This window comes from Microcaecilia unicolor, chromosome 14 (assembly GCF_901765095.1).
Source record: "Microcaecilia unicolor chromosome 14, aMicUni1.1, whole genome shotgun sequence".
In the NCBI taxonomy this organism is placed as follows: Eukaryota; Metazoa; Chordata; class Amphibia; order Gymnophiona; family Siphonopidae; genus Microcaecilia; species Microcaecilia unicolor.
The window spans coordinates 18,508,732-18,526,565 of record NC_044044.1 but is presented as its reverse complement, the minus strand read 5'-3'; the positions used below and the strand labels follow the sequence as shown (position 1 = coordinate 18,526,565).

Below are 17,834 nucleotides of genomic sequence, written 5' to 3'. Positions count from 1 at the left end.
TGCCTCCTTCCATTCTGAGTTCCACTGCAGGCCCTACTACTACTACTACTAATCATCATTTCTAAAGCGCTACTAGACGTACACAGCGCTGTACACTTGAACATAAAGAGACAGTTCCTGCTCGACAGAGCTTACAATCTAATTAGGACAAATGAGCTAAGGGAATATTAAAGTAAGGATGATAAAATAAGGGTTAGGAGTTAAAAGCAGCATCAAAAAGGTGGGCTTTTAGCTTAGATTTGAAGACGGTCAGAGATGGAGCTTGACGAACCGGCACAGGAAGTCTATTCCATGCCTATGGTGCAGCAAGATAAAAGGAACGGAGTCTGGAGTTAGCGGTGGAGGAGAAGGGTGCAGATAAGAGAGATTTACCCAGTGAATGGAGTTCCTGGGGAGGAATGTAGGGAGAGATGAGAGTGGAGAGGTACTGAGGAGCTGCAGAGTGAATGCACTTATAGGTCACAATAAGAGGAGTTTGAACTGGATGCGGAAATGGATAGGAAGCCAGTGAAGTGACTTGAGGAGAGGGCTAATATGAGCATAACGACACTGGTGGAATATTAGTGCAGCAGAATTTTGAACAGATTGAAGAGGAGAGAGATGGCTAAGTGGGAGACCTGTAAGAAACAAGTTGCAATAGTCTAAGCAAGAGGTGATAAGAGTGTGGATGAGGGTTCTGGTAGTGTGCTCAGAAAGGAAAGGGCGAATTTTGCTGATATTATAGAGAAAGAAACGACAGGTTTTAGCAGTCTGCTGAATATGTGCAGAGAAGGAGAGGGAGGAGTCAAAGATGACCCCAAGGTTACGAGCTGATAAGGATGAGAGTGTTATCCAAAGAAATAGAGAATGGGGGAGAAGGAGAGGTTGGTTTAGGGGGAAAGATGAGAAGCTCAGTCTTGGTCATGTTTAGTTTCAGATGGCGCTGAGACATCCAGGCAGCAATGTCAGACAGGCAGGCTGATACTTTAGCCTGGATTTCGGCTGAGATTTCGGGTGTGTAGATCTGGGAGTCATCAGCGTAAAGATGATACTGAAAACCATGGGATGAGATCAGAGTACCAAGGGAAGAAGTATAGATGGAGAAAAGAAGAGGTCCCAGGCCCTCTCCTCTGTAGACAACATTTTCACTAATCACCCATCTCAAACAGCTGGCAGTTTGATCTTGCTGCTTGATTCCAGCCTCCATTGTTACTACACTAGCCCTCCCTTCCTACATGGTTTCTGAAAAAGGAGAAAGGCACAGCAGATACGATAAGGGGGCTGAGAATGAACAGCATTTTAGAGATTGAGAATGTCTGATTTTAGATAGGCCAAACAAAGTAAATAAAGGAGAGTGTGACGGGGTGTACATCCCATCACTAGAAAATAGATCCCCCAGACAAAGGAAAGTGTCTCAGCCAAACATAGGAAAACCACCTGGGTGTAGTCCATTCCCATTCTACTCAGGGTAGACCCCTGGGACCCTGCAGTGGTGGTTGTAGTCCAGGGTAGAGGACTATGTGGGAGGTGCAGGGACAGACTAACCCAGACCTGAAAGGCAGGGAGTGGATTAGTAGCATGAGAGAAGGTGAAAGAAACAACACTGACTGGAATACTGATCTGCATGCGTATTTGCATACTTGGACTAACCAAGAGTTAGAGATCTGCATGTGTAATTGCATACTTGGACTAACCAGCAGTGGATGGTGGATTCAGTTCAGTGCCCATTGTTGGTTGAATAAATCCATCTTCATATAGATTTCTTCATCTGTTCTGCTTTTTGTATCGCCACCGTGGTGTTTCAGTTTGCAGCAGCAAACAGTGCTCTGGCTTTCAACTTACACTTCGGTAAGTGGTGGTTGGTGGTTTGTTTTGCAATTCGACAAATACTGCTAGTGCCTTATGGCTTTGGTTTGCTCGTCGGCAAACGTGCTTGGCAGGAAACCTTCGGCCTACACTTGGGTAGGCGGCGTGGGTCTCTCTGCTAAATACAACCATCTCTCAGGCGTCTGCACTCAAGCTCTTCCTCATCTGACATAGAAGACCACTGTCAGTCTCCTGCTTTAATAATTTAGCAGACTGCTCAGTCTCCTACTCCACAGCATTCTAAAGACTCTGGCTCTCCACCTTAAAAAAAAAAAAAAAGCATACTGCTATGGAATTTCTATCCATAAGGATTCTATGCTGCTGTTTCACGTAGAACGTTTATTTTGTTTGACTCAATTCCCTCTAACATATAGCGTAACTCCCCTCCAATCTGATCAACTCTATCACTGCGATATAATTTATACCCTGTTGACATAGTGTCCCATTGATTGTCCTCCTTCCACCAGGTCTCTGAGATGACTATTATAGCTACCTCTTCATTTAATGCTATATACATTTTATTGAAAATTTTCAACAAACCAAAACATCCTAGAAGCAGTACAAAATATCAACCATGTCCCGCCCCAGCTCTCCCCCCCCCCCACCCCATTGAAAACCATCCCCTACAGTACCAATATAATCTGTTATGTATAAAAGGTGCATAAACCCTTGCTGTTGCTCACGTCAGGTTTTAAACACATCCCAGATTTATGGAATTGTACGATACAACCCTGGATTATGGCTGTCAGTTGAGACATTTGATATACATAGTCCAAATGGCGAAGTACCTGTTCTTCAGTGGGCATTGAAATGCTCTTCCAAGTACATGGCTACTGCCAGCTTGCTCACTGTAAACAACCAGGCTGCAAATTTCTGTATTTCAGGTTTAACCCCTATGTGCTCTAACTCTCCCATCTTATTTTTTTAGTCTTCTAACTTTTGTATACATACACTTCAAATTGTGTTTTTTCCTTGCATCTACAAGTTGCATAATGGGCATCCTTTACTCTGCTCTCCCCTTAGACACTCTTGGCTTTATTGCGATTCCCTAAATGTCCTGTTTCAATAGTATCCTTCAAGGATACTCCATACCAAACCATGCACTCGTGGGCAACTATCAGCTCCCCTCCCCCCATTTTAGTTTAAAAGCTACTCTCTCTACTTTTTAAATGTTAGTGCCAGCAGCCTGGTTCCATCCGGTTAAGGTGGAGTCTTCCTAATGGAATAGGCTCCCCCTTTCCCAGAATATTGCCCAATTCTAACAAATCTAAATCCCTCATCCCTGCACCATCATTTCAACCACGCATTGAGACTCTGGAACTCTGCCTGCTTCTTGAGTCTTAAACGTGGAACGGGAAGCATTCCCGAAAATACTACTCTGGAGGATCTGGATTTCAGCCTTCTACCTAACAGTCAAAATTTGGCTTCTAGAACCTCCCTCCCACATTTTCATTGGTACCCACATGTACCAAGATAGCTGGCTCCTCCCCAGCAATATCTAAAATCTTATCTAGGTGATGCATGAGGTCTGCCACCTTCGCACCATGCAGACAAATGACCAGGCGAGCCTCATGTCCACCAACCACCCAGCTGTCTACATGCCTAATGACTGAATCACCATCAGCTGGCCTGACCCTTCCCTCCTGGGCAGAAGTTCCTGGAGGGACATTCTCAGTGTGTTTCTTCTATAATCCGGAAAACCTTCCAGAGAAAGGCCTGCGCCCTTAAGTGGAAACACTTTTCAGACTGGTGTTCCTCTAATTCTCAAGATCCCTTTACATGTTCTGTATCTTCTTTATTGCAATACCTCTAAGACTCTGGTCTCTCTTCTGCTTCAGTTCATGCTCACCTACGTGAGATAAGCTCTTTCCAAGAAGAATCTCCTTCTCAACTAATCTCACAACATCCTTTGTATCCAGAGTTTTAGGAAGTCTTCTCAACATCAAACCACCCTGTTCCTCATCGGTACTGGAATCTAGTTCTACAAACCTTAACTTGCCCTCCTTTTGAAGATCTGTCTGCACATCTAAAATTTTTCACTTAGAAGACACTCTGTTTGGTGACTATTACATCAGCAAGATGAATTAGCAAACTGCAAGCACTTGTTTATTATCATCCCTATCTTCAGATTCTACTTGACAGAGCTATTTTACAAACGCATCTTAAGTTCCTCCCTAAAGTGGTCTCCAGTTTCCATTTAAATCAACCAATAATTCTGCCCACACTTTCTCCTCCTTCACACTCCATTCTACATCAAAGTAAACTAAACATTCTGGACTGTGGAAGAGCTCTGGTCTTCTGGACTTTATTATGGTCGCTACTTTGGAACAATATTGGTTGGTGCCTTCCACCCCATCCTTAAATACTTATAATTAAACCCAACATGAACCCCATATCTGACCTCTAGGTGCTGGTGCTACTGTTTAGTGACAGATTCCCTCTTCAAAAGGGTTGTAAAGCATTGCCTCTGAAGGAGCACCCACCCCTTAACGACAGCCTGAACAGCAGAGTGGACCTGACCTAACCAAAAATGGAAATCAGGTCCACTGTATGCAAAATGCAGACTAATTTGCAAAATCTGTACAATCTTCTAACCTTTGCTCAAGTTGTCACATTGGGGGCCTTGGTTGAGGAACTGACCAATACAAGAGCAGCTTCATCAATGCCTAATGACATCACAGTGTACTTACATGGCTACTGAGACATCAAATAGAGGAATATAGCTTCAATGCCCAATGACATCACCATGGTGCAGCTTATTAGATCACAAGATAATTAACCATGTAGGGACACATAGATGAAAGGAGAAATTAGGTCTTGCCTGCTAATTTGCTTTCCTAAAGTCCCTCTAGACCGGCACTGATGGGTTATGCACTCCTACCAGCAGATGGAGATTGAGAACCACCGAGTTTCAAGTAAACCTAAAAGTGAACTGTGCAGTCCCTTGAAAATCTGTCTTCAAATAGCAAAGCAGGAAGCTTCCCCCTCACCCCCCCCCCCCCAAAAAGAAAAGGAGAGGAAAAAGAAAAAACACCTATGCAATCATTCCTGTCAGGCCACAGCATCTCCAAGAAGCCAGACTTCTGTACTGCCACTGCTAGAGCCGATATAAAATATCAGTGCAGCATGGACCACCCTTTAAGGTGGACCCAGCATTTGCTATTATTACTCCTTTAGCTTTATGTATTCATGCAGTTGGTTTCCCTTTTTTTTTTTTTTTTTTAATTTTTAATACATTCAGTATCCTAAACAAAACCTCTTGCGGCCCCGCTCACACGCCTGTGAAGGAATCAGAACCACCACCACCAGAAGGAAGATGGAAGATGGCAAGCAGCAGAGTAAGACTAATAGGGCAGGCTCTGTGCTAGTCTAGAGGGACTAAAGGAAAGCAAATTAGCAGGTAGGCCCTAATTTCTCTTTCCACAGTGTCCCTCTAGACCGGCACTGATGGAAAGTACCAAAGCAGTGACCATTAAGGGTGGGACCCCAAAGCCCTGCCTCCAAAATCCTAGATCCGAAGGCTATATCCTGATGAGCCTACACATCCATCTATAGTGACGCAAAAAGGAATGCAGTAAGACCAAACTAGAGGACAAATCAACCACAATGCCTTAAGGAAACACACCACATCCTAATGAGTTGCCATAGAATTACCCTGGATGAGACCCCGAAAACATGTCAGTTGCCACCTGTATCGTAAAAGAAGACAAGGCCAGACGCTTGTCCAAATCAGCCTGCAAAAAAAAATCCATAACCTGTGGCAATAACGCTTGAAGGGCTCAACCATGGGCATTACACCAATCCTCAAAAATACACCACGTCTGCACATAAGACAGAGAGTTAGACCACATCTTTGAACACAAGAGCGTCACTGTGACCCGAGTTGAATACTCTTTCTTCCTCAAATGCACTCTCTCAAGAGCCAAGTCATAAGAGATCTGCCATCCACACAGGACCCCGAGACAGCAGATCTTCTGCTCAACGTAGACTAAGCAGCTCCTCCACCAGGTGTGCACCATCTCCATAACCACAGTCTTTGTGGCCAGTCTGGAGCCACAAGTACCAGGCCTCTGTGACGCTTTCTTCTGAATGACTATCAGAGGCCAGGGAGGAAACACGTAAAAGAGGTTTGTCGAGGGCCAGACCTGTACCAGAGAATCCAGACCTTCCACAAGGCTGTGTTTTCCTGCTGAAAGAGGAGCCTTGGCATTGCACGAAGTTACCATTAAGTCCAAGATGGGAAGGCCCCACTTGTCCACGAGGGCAAAGGTCGCCTGACTCAAACTCCCTGGCCTACGTCTGAGGGGACCACCGGGAAAGAGGAGCCACCTGAAGAGAACACATATGAGCACTGGCCCACGGCCCCACCTCCAGCGACACTTGTCATGGATCCCAAAACTTGCAGAATGATACTGGCAAGCCTCACAAAATCTACCTCTCCCAAAGGAACCTCTGCCAGCCATCCAAGGCTTCTCCTCCGGGAGACGAACTTTCATCTCCCCCAGACTCTTGACCAGTTTGTCCAACTTCTCCCCAAACAAGAGAGCCTCAAAAAAGAAACTTGCTAAGCTTAGATTTGGAGGCTGTGTCCACCGACCAGCCCCATAACCACAACAAGACCTAGCCACCACACTAAGAGCCATGAACTTAGCCGACGGCAGTAGAAGATCATAAAGGACATCCAACAAGGAGAGGAACCCATCTCAAGCTTGGCAGCTTCCTGATCCACCAAGGACCAATCATCCAAGTCCCTGTCCAAGATAATTTCCGCCCAACAAAAACAGGTCCTGGCAACCAAACCCCCACAAATAGCAGCTTACACAGCTAAGGCTGCCACATCAAAACTCTGCTTCTAGAGAGCCTCCATCTGGTGATCCTGGGGGTACAACCATCTACAGGAATGGTATTCTTCTTGGTCACCGTGGAGACTACGGCATCTATCATGGGAGGCTGCAAGGACTCCCTATCCTGGTCAGGAATCAGGTAAAGACAAACCATGGATCAGACAATATGAAAAAGAGCATGGAGAATGCAACTGTCTGAATTACATCCCTAACATCTTGGTACATAGGGAAGGGCCTAGAAAACCTTTTAATACCTTTCAAAGGCAGATCCAACAACCACAGAGCTTCCTTAAGTGCCTCCTCAAACTTCAGCATTGGCAGACCTGGGAAATAAGTTCCTGCAATTCCTCATGATGAAAAATAGGAACAGAGGAATCCTCACCCGGGGGCAACTCCACCATCTAAGACTCCTCCCCTAAGGCCTGAACCTGGTCCAAGGTTTCCTCATCCTCGGCCAAGTCTTGACCGTCCACTGACTGGGGGAATCATAGTACAGGGGGTTTTCCACGCCACAATCCACCGCTGACTCTTGGAAAGTGGGAGAGGAGTCCCCTGTTGCTGCCCAATCTGACCGCCACCCCTACAAAGGCAGGCAGCCTTGTACATGGCCAGCACAAATTTGGACAAGAATTCCACTCCGGAGGGACCTGGCAGTACCGAGTCACTCAGCTGACAAGCTGCAGCCACAGTGGCTACTCCGGCACCAACATAGTATCTTTCAAGATGGTAGTGGTTCCCACTGAAATCACAGCTGGCACCATCAGCTGCCCCTCATCACTCACTGCTCCCACCGAGTCACCACGAGAAGGGCCTGGCAAGACATAGCCTCTGCCACTAAAGTGAATGCTCCCATATCACCCCGGCCAGCACAAAAAGAGCATCACCCCTGCAACACCGCCGGAGCCCTGGAGAAAGAACCATGAAGATAAACCCCAACAGGGGCCTAAGGGAGCAGGAGAGAACCTGGCAGCACTGCAAGGAGCAGGTTGCAAGGAAAGACCACACAACTGTGAGGCACAAAAGCAAAGCTCTTTTTTTTTTTTTTTTTGTTTTTAACTGCAGGCAGACCCCTCAAGTTCTTTAGGCTGCCTGACTGTCGCCAGACAGAGAAGGCAAGCCAAGGCACCAGACCACAAAGGCTCCCCCCAAAAGGAGTAACAGTGAGGGGGAAAGACGGGGAAGGACCCAGCCACCTGGGTGGATCACCCCCCCCCCCCAGGGCAAAAGAGACCCCCCGCAGGCCTCACCTGCAGTCTGGCAGCAGGGAGGTACAGAGAATTTTTCCCCCTCTCTTTTGCAATATTTGTAAACCCCCAAGGAAAGGCACAAAAACTCCCTTAGGACCTAGGCTTACTACTGCTACCATCTGCTGAGAACGAGAACAGATTGGCTTTCAAGGGACTGCAAAGCTCACTTATAGGCTTATTTGAAACTCAGTAGTTTACAGTCTCCATCTGCTGGTAGGAGTGCATAACTCATCTGTGCCAGTCTAGAGGGATGCTATGGAAGCATCTTTCTGTACCTTCTCTTCCGCCAGCTGCAGCAGTTGCCTCCTGGCCTTCTCCACCTCCTCAGCAGGACCCCGGATCGTGACCTTGTCGCTCCCAGAGCCCTCAGAAGGGAAGTGGATGTGCACCCCACCGCACTCCTCCATGATGGAGCGCACCAAGCGTCCCTTGGCTCCGATTAACGAGTTATGCAGCTTGGCTGGGATACATACTTCTGCTTCCCTTATATTTGCCTGAATTTTAACAAATGAAAGGATAAGAAACATTTTTCTCTTCCGTACCTTTTACTTTACTTTCACAATCAGGTGGTGATTGCATTAATTTATTTAGCTATGCAAATATTTTCCTGAGATATGATAGTGCAGTTTACCTGTCATGGGGGTTTTCCACAGACCACAGGAGAAACTAACCAAATTAGAGAAGTGACATCTGACTGTGCCAAAATAGATCAACGTTCTCAGACCTTAGGATAAACAAGATTTTTCTAAGCATGTACGGATATTCTCAAGTTACCAATTGGTCTCATGAAATACCTCAATCTTGAATTTTATTCAACAGTTTGAGGAAAACGGATTGTGTGCAATGTTCCCTCAGAGATGAGCAAAAATTTAAATTTTGTTTTATACATAATTCCCCATTAATTATACATAATACCATTAAGAACAGAGGTACTGGGGGAGGCAGCTGGCAGACAGTGAAAGGGTCCTTCCTGGATGTGTTCAAAAGTGACCCTACTACCCTCTTAAAAAAAAAATAAAAATAAAATAATAATAAAAAATAGTGGTTCATGATTTTACGAGCAGTCGTGCAGATTTTGAACGTGATTCGCTCTTTGATTGGTAGCCAATGCAGTTTTTCTCTGAGTGGTTTGGTGCTGTCAAAACGCGTTTTTCCAAATATAAGCCTGCCTGCTGTGTTTTGGGCAGTTTGAAGTTTTTTTATGATTTGATCTTTGCATCCCGCATAGATTCCATTACAGTAGTCTGCATGGCTTAGTACCATTTGTTTGTATCAGGTTTCGAAATATTTCCGTCGGGAAGAATGGTTTCACAGGTTTGAGTTTCCACATTAAGATGGCTGTCTGAGATAGGGAGGGTGTATCCTGGGGTGTTGATGCTTGTGGGTATGTATTGTATTGTGATGAGATGATGAGACAGTGTGTTTTTTCTGTATTGAGTTTTAGTTGAAATGCTTTAGCCCATGAGTTCATGGTGTTTAAGCTGAGCTTGATTTCGTTGGTGATTTCTGCCAAATCATGTTTGAAGGGGATATAATGTAACGTCATCAGCGTAGATAAATGGGTTAAGGCCTTGGGTGGCGTCATCATGTTTCTAACAAAAAACTACAGTCTGTATAGAATACGGCCATCCGATTATTATGCCATGCCCGTTTTGACCACATCTCGCCACTAATACAAAAATACCATTGGCTTCCAATTCAACAGCGTATTTTATTTAAACTTCCGGTTCTCACATTCAAATCTCATAGAATCAGTTTACCACATTATCTCTCGTCTCATACTATTCCATACACACCCGCTCGAATTCCGCATAGAATCCTCATTTAGGAATTTTAAATTGAAACTGAAGACCTGGTTATTCACCAATGCTTTTTCTCTTGACTAACCTCGCAGTGATTCATAGCTACTGTCCTTTTCCCCCTAATTAGTTCCTCTCCTGCCCCTCTCCTTTTTGTGTGTATCCTCCCCCCCCCCCCCCCCTTCTCTCTTTTCCTGAGTGAGTTGCTTTCCTATCTTATTTTGTAGTTCTTTTCCTTTTCTGAAATGGATTTTCCTTTTCTGGGTGGATTTCCTGAGGGCTCTCTCTTTGAGAAGCACAGGCAGAAGGCTCTGAAGTGGCAGAGTCCATGGACTATTTGGAAGGTTGCATAAACTGGTCTGGTTCCAGCAAGGCATCAAGAACAGGATTCTCACAATGATTCAAGATTTGTCCTAATTTGAGTGAACCTTTGGAAGAATATCTATATATGCCAATCCATAGACCCCTGAAGAAGGCCTCTTTGGCCGAAACATGGACCGTGTAGGGTCTTAATAAAGGAATTCGGATTTTTAACCACTTTTGATTTTAGTTTGGTCTTTCTGTACATCTTCCGTTCTTATTTTTCCTCATCTTCTCAACTCTCTGACCAGGATTTGCTGTCCATTTGTCATTTTGCCCTCTTCTCTCCTCCTTTTCCTTTCAGCTTTCTTCAATTTATTTTTCTGCCTCTGTCCAGATTTAATTCCCCACTTACTATCCAGTCTTCAATTTTCCTCTTTTTACTGTGTACCTACAACTTTCCATCCTTCTCTTGCCCCGGCTCTCCTATTCCACTTCCTCTCTTCCATCCAGCATGTGTGTCTCCTGTCTCCCCTTCTTCCATCCACAGCATGGGTCTCCTCTCCCCCCCTTCTTCCATCCACAGCATGCCCCATTTTCTCTTCCCTCTTCCATTCTGCTTCTGCCCCCTCTCATCTGCCCTTCTTCTCTCCCCCTTATATCCAGTGTCTGCTCCTCTCTGTTCCCCCGACACCCCTGTCACTACTGCTGCTTCTGATCTAGACCAAGCTACAGTTGCTGCAGGGCCAGACTCTCCATTTGACCAGCTTCTCCACTTACATTATTTTTTATCTCAAGGAAGATGAAGAGGAATTCTCCCTAAGTCCCTTCCCCTCTTTTCATTCAGAGCAAAGCTGAGCCCCTCTTTTCAACATGGACTTGTTTCAGGTTGCAGATTCTATGTAGTCATGAGAGCCTTTAAATCATGATCTCTTCAACTTGAGGGATTTTGAGGTCTTCCCAAACACCAAGCATAGGCTGTAGAAATCTGCCTTTGCTATCTTCAGGTTACATTTAGGACTATGCTGGCAGGGCCTCCACCAAATTCAATTCAATGATGACAATGCAAAGTATGTAAAGCATATAAATCAAAAGGAATACCTTCTGTACTTTTATTAACGAAGGAAATATACAAATTAAGACCCCCCCCCCAACAAGATACTGTATATATATATATGATTTGAGATATTTCAAGAGACTAGCAACAGCATAGGAATGCTCACGCATGCTCAGAAAAATCTCTTAATGAGCTCTGAGAGAACCGATATGTCTTGGCACTGGTGAACATTACAATCCCTCTTGTGGCCCAACGTATTCTGTTTGCCCATGGAAAAAGTGTTACCCATCAACTCCTAGAGACACGTTTTGTGATCCTGAGCCAAAAGTCCTAGAACACATAATACTCTTGTGCACTGGCAGGTTGAGTCATTTTTTACTTTCAACAGTTTTTATTGATGGATCAGCATGTTATACAGAAACAACATATTCCATATATGATAATTTACCTAACATGTGCATAAGAATGAATCGTGAACTTCTGTTATCATAGTGTTTCAATTTTCTCCCATCCCTCTCCCAAAGCTTTGTTCCTATAAACTAAATGTTTGTATTTTCATTTGTAAAGTACATAACTTTGTTTTTCCCTTTTTTTTTTATGTTGCCAATTGTAGAGCATTGCAAACAATTCGTATACAAGCACTTGGCCTATAATCAGGTTGAGTCATTTTTACCAGCACATACCAGTTCACGCTGAATGGAGAGAATTCGATCGCGGGCTGCCTCACAATTGCTCTTCTTGCCAGTGATGACAATCACCTCAGAATTGCTGTTCTCTGTGGGGAGGTCAATCTTGGTGTTCGTTTCCTCGCGAATCTGGTGAGAGAAAGGTAGCGGAGGGCAGGTGGTACCGCCCGTAAGAGAGACGGATCACCTCTGAGGAAAGTGGAAAGCGCTTAAGATCCTCAGACTGGAATGGGTAAGCTAAAAAAAATTAATCCAGACTCACTTTCTTAATGTTTGTGCCACCTTTCCCGATGATGTTTTTATGGAACTGCTTGAAAATCGGCACAGGAATGGAGAAGCTGTTCTCAATCTGGAAGAATACACCAACAGACCCCCCAACCCCCCCAAAAATAAGACTTCATTAACTAAGTAAAACAATTCCATATATTTCTAGCATGTTTGTGGGAGCTCTGTAAAATTCAGATAGTCATCTGGTCACCACAGGTATAGGCAGTATCTGCTCCCAAAAAAGGACAAATGCTATTATTCCATGCCCTCTGCCCTACTGTACTTACCAGCTCCATGATGACTTTCTGCAGAAACTTAGCACACTTCTCCACCTCATTCTTTGGGCCCCGCAGCTGCACAATATCACTCTTCTGTGAGGGGTCTGGAAAATTGATAATGACCTGTCGGGAGTGAACAACAATTTAAGAGGCTGGGCCTGGCCCAGATTTCTCCCCTTCCTCACTCAATGAGTCAACTGGCAATTGTATAAGCCCTGGGTGCAAGACATTAAACCTCCACTTTCCAGAGATAAAACTTTTGTGACAGAACAGTGTGTTTTAAGCCTGTAAAACTGCCTTAATTAATTCCTGAAGCGTATTTCTTCTAGTGGCCAGCAGGTGGTGCATGTTTTATGTTAAAGTTGTTATAGAAAAGTGAATGCTCCGTCTTTTAGTTTTACTCAACGAAGAAGTGATCTACAATACCGTGAGCAGTATACTTTTAAAACCTATTGACTGGGCTCTGATTGGCCCAGGAACGCTTTTCATTTGGATTGTACAGATTTTTTTCCCCAGCCAGGAAGAAAAGAGAGACAGATCTGTTTGCTAAGGCCCTGTAAACAATTACATTTGATAACTTACGAGTAGCTATATGTCATGATCTTCCCAGGTACTTTTTAGAAAGTAAACAAATGTTTAGTTAGTGTTATAATTGATCCATATTTCAGTTACCTGTTATTGTTTGTGAATTGCACATTTTTTGTTCATTGTTCAATTTTTAGGACCATAAACAATGTTCAGTTTATTGCCTCTTTGTTTGGACTGATAAAGAAAACTGGTGGTTTGTGTGTTGGGTCTGTGAGTGCTTTCTTGGAACTGTGGGACCACTGGGAGTATGGCTCCAGTAACCTAGAAATCACTGGGGATAATTTAAGAGCGGGAGACTCGCCCAGAGGCGGTTGGGACCCAGTCGGTGGATGGAGGGCGCTAGTGTAGAGCACAAGTGGCAGGTGCAGGCGGACCTGAGCTGTGATGGGGATAGACCCTCTAACTGGCCTTGGGGAAACCCCAGGCAGGTGGCTAGGTGTTTTGTGACAGTCTTGTAGTGTGCTACAGTTGCACTTTTCCTCTTGGGATTTGTGCAGCTCCTCTGAAGCTTACAGTTCATTTCTAAGCCTCAGATCATTTTTATATCCCTATTACTGCACAGGGAAAGTGGTGGCTGAAGTTTAATCAGTTCTCTCCCCATCTGCAAAATCAGGCAAAGATCACGCAATGACATCCTTAGATGTCTTGCCAAAAAAATATAGCCTAGGCTTCTCCAGTCAGTTTCTTTGTGCAGTACAGCAATATAGGTTTGGAAGATCTGATTAAGGAATGATGAAAAGCATCTGGGAGGGAAATCTCCAGAGAATACAGAACACAAAGCTCATCTTATCTCCACAGATACAAAGACACAGAGTGCCTGTATTCGTGTCACAGTACTTCTCCTTGCTAATGTCCTGGCACATGGAATCTATGGCTAACAAGTTTCACCTCTTCTCCACCCCTCCTGTCTCACCTCGGGGAATTTGTCACGAATTTCTTTGATTTTCTCTCCTTTTTGTCCAATAATGGTTCGGTGGAAACGCTGCTCAATTATCAAATCCTTAGTACGTTCGTTTTCCTAAGGAAGAGAGACCCTTAAAAAGTGAATAGGGAGGAAGTACAGAGAGAAGGATCAGAGGGAAAGAAGGAAATGAGAAAGACGGGCAAACAGGAGCAGGAGGAAAGGAGAAATTAGATCTTACCTGCTAATTTTCTTTCTTTAGTCTCACCAGACCAGTCCAGAACCTGTGGAGTTGTGCCTGTTGACCAGCACATGAAGATAGAGAAAAAAAGTTCTGTGTGCTTCGTCCAATAAGGGCATCATGCAGCCTTAGATACTCAGTATTTCAAATAACAAAACAATGGACCATGTGTTTTCCATTTCACTTGAGTTGTTGTACTGATAATATTCACCATAACATCACGAGTTCAAAAAATAAATAAACCTTTAAAAAGGTTATTGTTACAGAAAGCCAAGCGTTGAACCTGAAGACAGTTTGTTAGTAAGAGTGAAAAGAGCAATATTAAAGTATACTAAAGTGGTTTAATAACTGGAAATATATTACGTAGGGCTTCTGGACTGGTCTAGTGGGACTAAAGGAAAGGAAATTAGCAGATAAGACCTAATTTCTCCTTTCTTAGTGACTTCACCAGACCAGTCCATGACCTATGGGGTGTATCAAAGCAGTTCTCAAGATAGGCATGACTCCAAAATCTCTGCCTGAATAATTTTGATCTCAAATGCACTATGCAGTTGTGCTCCTATCTGTGGCCAACAATGCTTTATGACCTAAGAAATAATAACTATCAACAGTCTGCAAATCAGAAGTAGTACTTGCAACTCTACCCACGAGGCCAAACCACCTCTGGCAGAAAGTATTCAAACCTTAGGTCGCTTCCTTTTTGAAATTAAATATATATTCTGACAAAATACTACCTCAGGTACCGGGCAATGATAGTTTCAAAAGTTGGGTCACTTTACCTGAAACCTGCAAAGAGAAATTCAATCTACCCAATCTTGGAAATTGGTTGGTCACTTCAATGTACTTCTAAAGTATACAATGGATATACAGCCAACGTAATGCCCACAAACCGGCCTAGGAGAAAAAGAAAGCCGGCACGCACAGTACAGCCCTCTGCCCTCCAACAGAACTCCTTTATGGTCTTTTTATTTTTTGTTGTTGTTGTTTTGTTTTTTTAACTAAGGAGCTAAGGGGCACTCAAGGCTCCTGGGAGATCCGGCAGCTGAGGCACACAGGAGCCTGAAAAGGAGGGCAGAGGAGATGGAGGGACCTGGCCACCTGGGTGTGACACACCAAGGGCTAAGCATGGCCCCCGTGGACCAACAACCCACCCAGAAGTATTTTTTTTTAGTTCTCTAGTTCACGGGTACAGCTGTATACAGGACAAAATAAACCCCTAAGGGACCCTCCCAGGGCCTATCAGACCGGCAAGGCTGCACGTCTACCTCTGCTGGGAGACTGAGAAATACTGATTGGCTGGGGTCTGCACAGAGAAGATATGCAGTTCTCAAAGTCAGGTTTTCAGTCCCCTTCTGCTGGCAGACGTGCATAACCCAAGCATCTTGACCAGGGTTACTAAGGAAGTTGCAACCAACTTAAGGACCTCTGAGCTATTTCTGCTTTTATTCCGACCAGATTAAAAAAAAAAAAAAAAAAAGATGTAAGTGAAAGATTCAACAGAATAAGAATTGCCTCCTCTGCATACCACTTGAGAAGATTTGTCAAACTCTCAACTACACTAAAGAGGGAAGGCAGTTCCAAAACTAAAAATAGGAGGAAAAGGAGAAATGGGACTTGATATATCACCTTTCTGTGGTTTTTGCAACTACGTTCAAAGCGGTATACATAGTATAATACAGGTACTTATTTGTACCTGGGGCCATGGAGGGTTAAGTGACTTGCCCAGAGTCACAAGGAGCTGCAGTGGGAATAAAACCCAGTTCACCAGAATCAAAGTCCACTGCACTAACCACTAAACTACTCCTTCACTCAAGCATGGCAAAAAAAAACAACAGTTCAAGAGCCCAGCTGTATGACAAATGAAGACATTTATTACAGCAAGAGCTGTAATAAATTTCTACTGAGAAATCTGAGGACGTTGAAATGTCTTAAAATAAAGTCAACTACCCACCCATGGTTAGTTCAGTGCCATAAAACTCTGCAGCACCCAGCCTAACATTGCAGGTGACTGGAAAATATACCAGAGTTTTCCATATGGCCAGGGCCGCAGAAACAGTATGGAATCTTGTTGGCCCTTGTCCTCATAAGGTCTAGAATAGATGGACTCAACCAATTTTTATGAGTGCAAAGACCACCGGGAGACAGGAGCCATTCCCCTAGATCAAGAAGGTATAGGTTGAAAGAAATTCTTTTTAAATATTTTGTATTCTGGCAATACGCGCTGCAGAAAATGCTTCTCGTATCTTATCGGTTGACTTAAGCCACTACAGTAAGTTCTCAGGAAAAGGCCTTCAATGCTCGTCTGTGTAGAGGAAGACAGAGACCTGTATCAGTAGTTTGATGCTGATAGAAAGCATCCAGGTCAACAGACTGGTTATCTGACATTATTGTCCAAATGGGAGCATCAAGACCGACATCTCAGAACATAATGCTAAACCAAAGCCACCACCTTACACTGCAACACACTAGGAACTCCAAGTGGGACTACACTCAGAGTTATGAGTGGAGTGGGTCAGAGTGTGTGCCCAAGGCCATAAGCCTACATTTATGGACGCTGCCATTGATTCAAGCCCCTGTATCTAGCAAAAGATCCATGGCAAAGCAGCAACCAGATAGAGAATTAAATTGGAATATTCCCTGAACTTGAAGAAAAACTGAAGTGATTTAGTGATGAATCTCTTAAGTAGTGTAGGCCTCAATAGGAAACCAGCCTGCTCTAGAAGAGATTGGAAGAAGTGTAGTACTTAGGTTACCATCTCTTTGGCGTCTTAAAAAGAGCACACGCTCAAAACAACCAGATGTCTCAAAGTGGATGCACTCTGAATCCGTCTTGGTGAATAAAAGGTGCAACCAATAAAAATCCAGTCAACTGGAAAAATAAAAGTGTGGCAGTTCAAAAGAAACAAGTAGAAAAGCCTCTTGAGTTGCAAGGTTAAGACAGAAAACAGAATAGGGTTAAATAGTCAATATTCTCAATGGAGAAGGGTAAATAATGGGGTTTCTCGGGATCTGTGCTGGGACCACTGCTTTTTTAACATATTTATAAATGATCTGAAAACAGAAGCAACAAGTAAGGTGATCATATTTGGATCAAATGTGGAGGAGTGGCCTAGTGGTTAGGGTAGTGGACTTTGGTCCTGGGGAACTGAGGAACTGAGTTTGATTCCCACTTCAGGCACAGGCAGCTCCTTGTGACTCTGGGCAAGTCACTTAACCCTCCATTGCCCCATGTAAGCCGCATTGAGCCTGCCATGAGTGGGAAAGCGCGGGGTACAAATGTAACAAAAATAAATTAGATACTATTGGAGATTCTACGTGGAATGTTGCTACTATTGGAGATTCTACATGGAATATTGGAGATTCTACATGGAATGTTGCTACTATTGGAGATTCTACATGGAATATTGGAGATTCTACATGGAATGTTGCCACTATTGGAGATTCGACATGGAATGTTGCTACTATTGGAGATGCTACATGGAAGGCTGCTACTATTGGAGATGCTACATGGAAGGCTGCGCAGGCTTCTGTTTCTGTGAGTCTGACGTCCTGCATGTACGTGCAGGACGTCAGACTCACAGAAGCCTGCGCGGCCACATTGGTGATCTGCAAGGGCCGACTTCTAGTGGAATAGCAACATTCCATGTAGAATCTCAAATAGTAGCAACAGTGGAGGAGTGGCCTAGTGGTTAGGGTGGTGGACTTTGGTCCTGAGGAACTGAGTTCGATTCCCACTTCAGGCACAGGCAGCTCCTTGTGACTCTGGGCAAGTCACTTAACC

General features: G+C 44.2%; 1 protein-coding gene across 1 annotated transcript in view; it reads right to left on the bottom strand.

Annotated features, from left to right (window-relative positions):
- The window catches only part of LOC115457549 (vigilin-like), a 100,253-nt gene that overhangs the window by 37,959 nt on the left and 44,460 nt on the right, over positions 1–17,834 (bottom strand). Inside the window, exons 13-17 of the mRNA XM_030187004.1 lie at positions 13,825–13,929; positions 12,333–12,446; positions 12,041–12,127; positions 11,776–11,907; positions 8,212–8,430 (exon numbers count right to left, since the gene is read on the bottom strand). Coding sequence (XP_030042864.1) covers positions 8,212–8,430; positions 11,776–11,907; positions 12,041–12,127; positions 12,333–12,446; positions 13,825–13,929 — 657 coding nt within the window. The remainder of the gene's footprint in view (positions 1–8,211; positions 8,431–11,775; positions 11,908–12,040; positions 12,128–12,332; positions 12,447–13,824; positions 13,930–17,834) is intronic.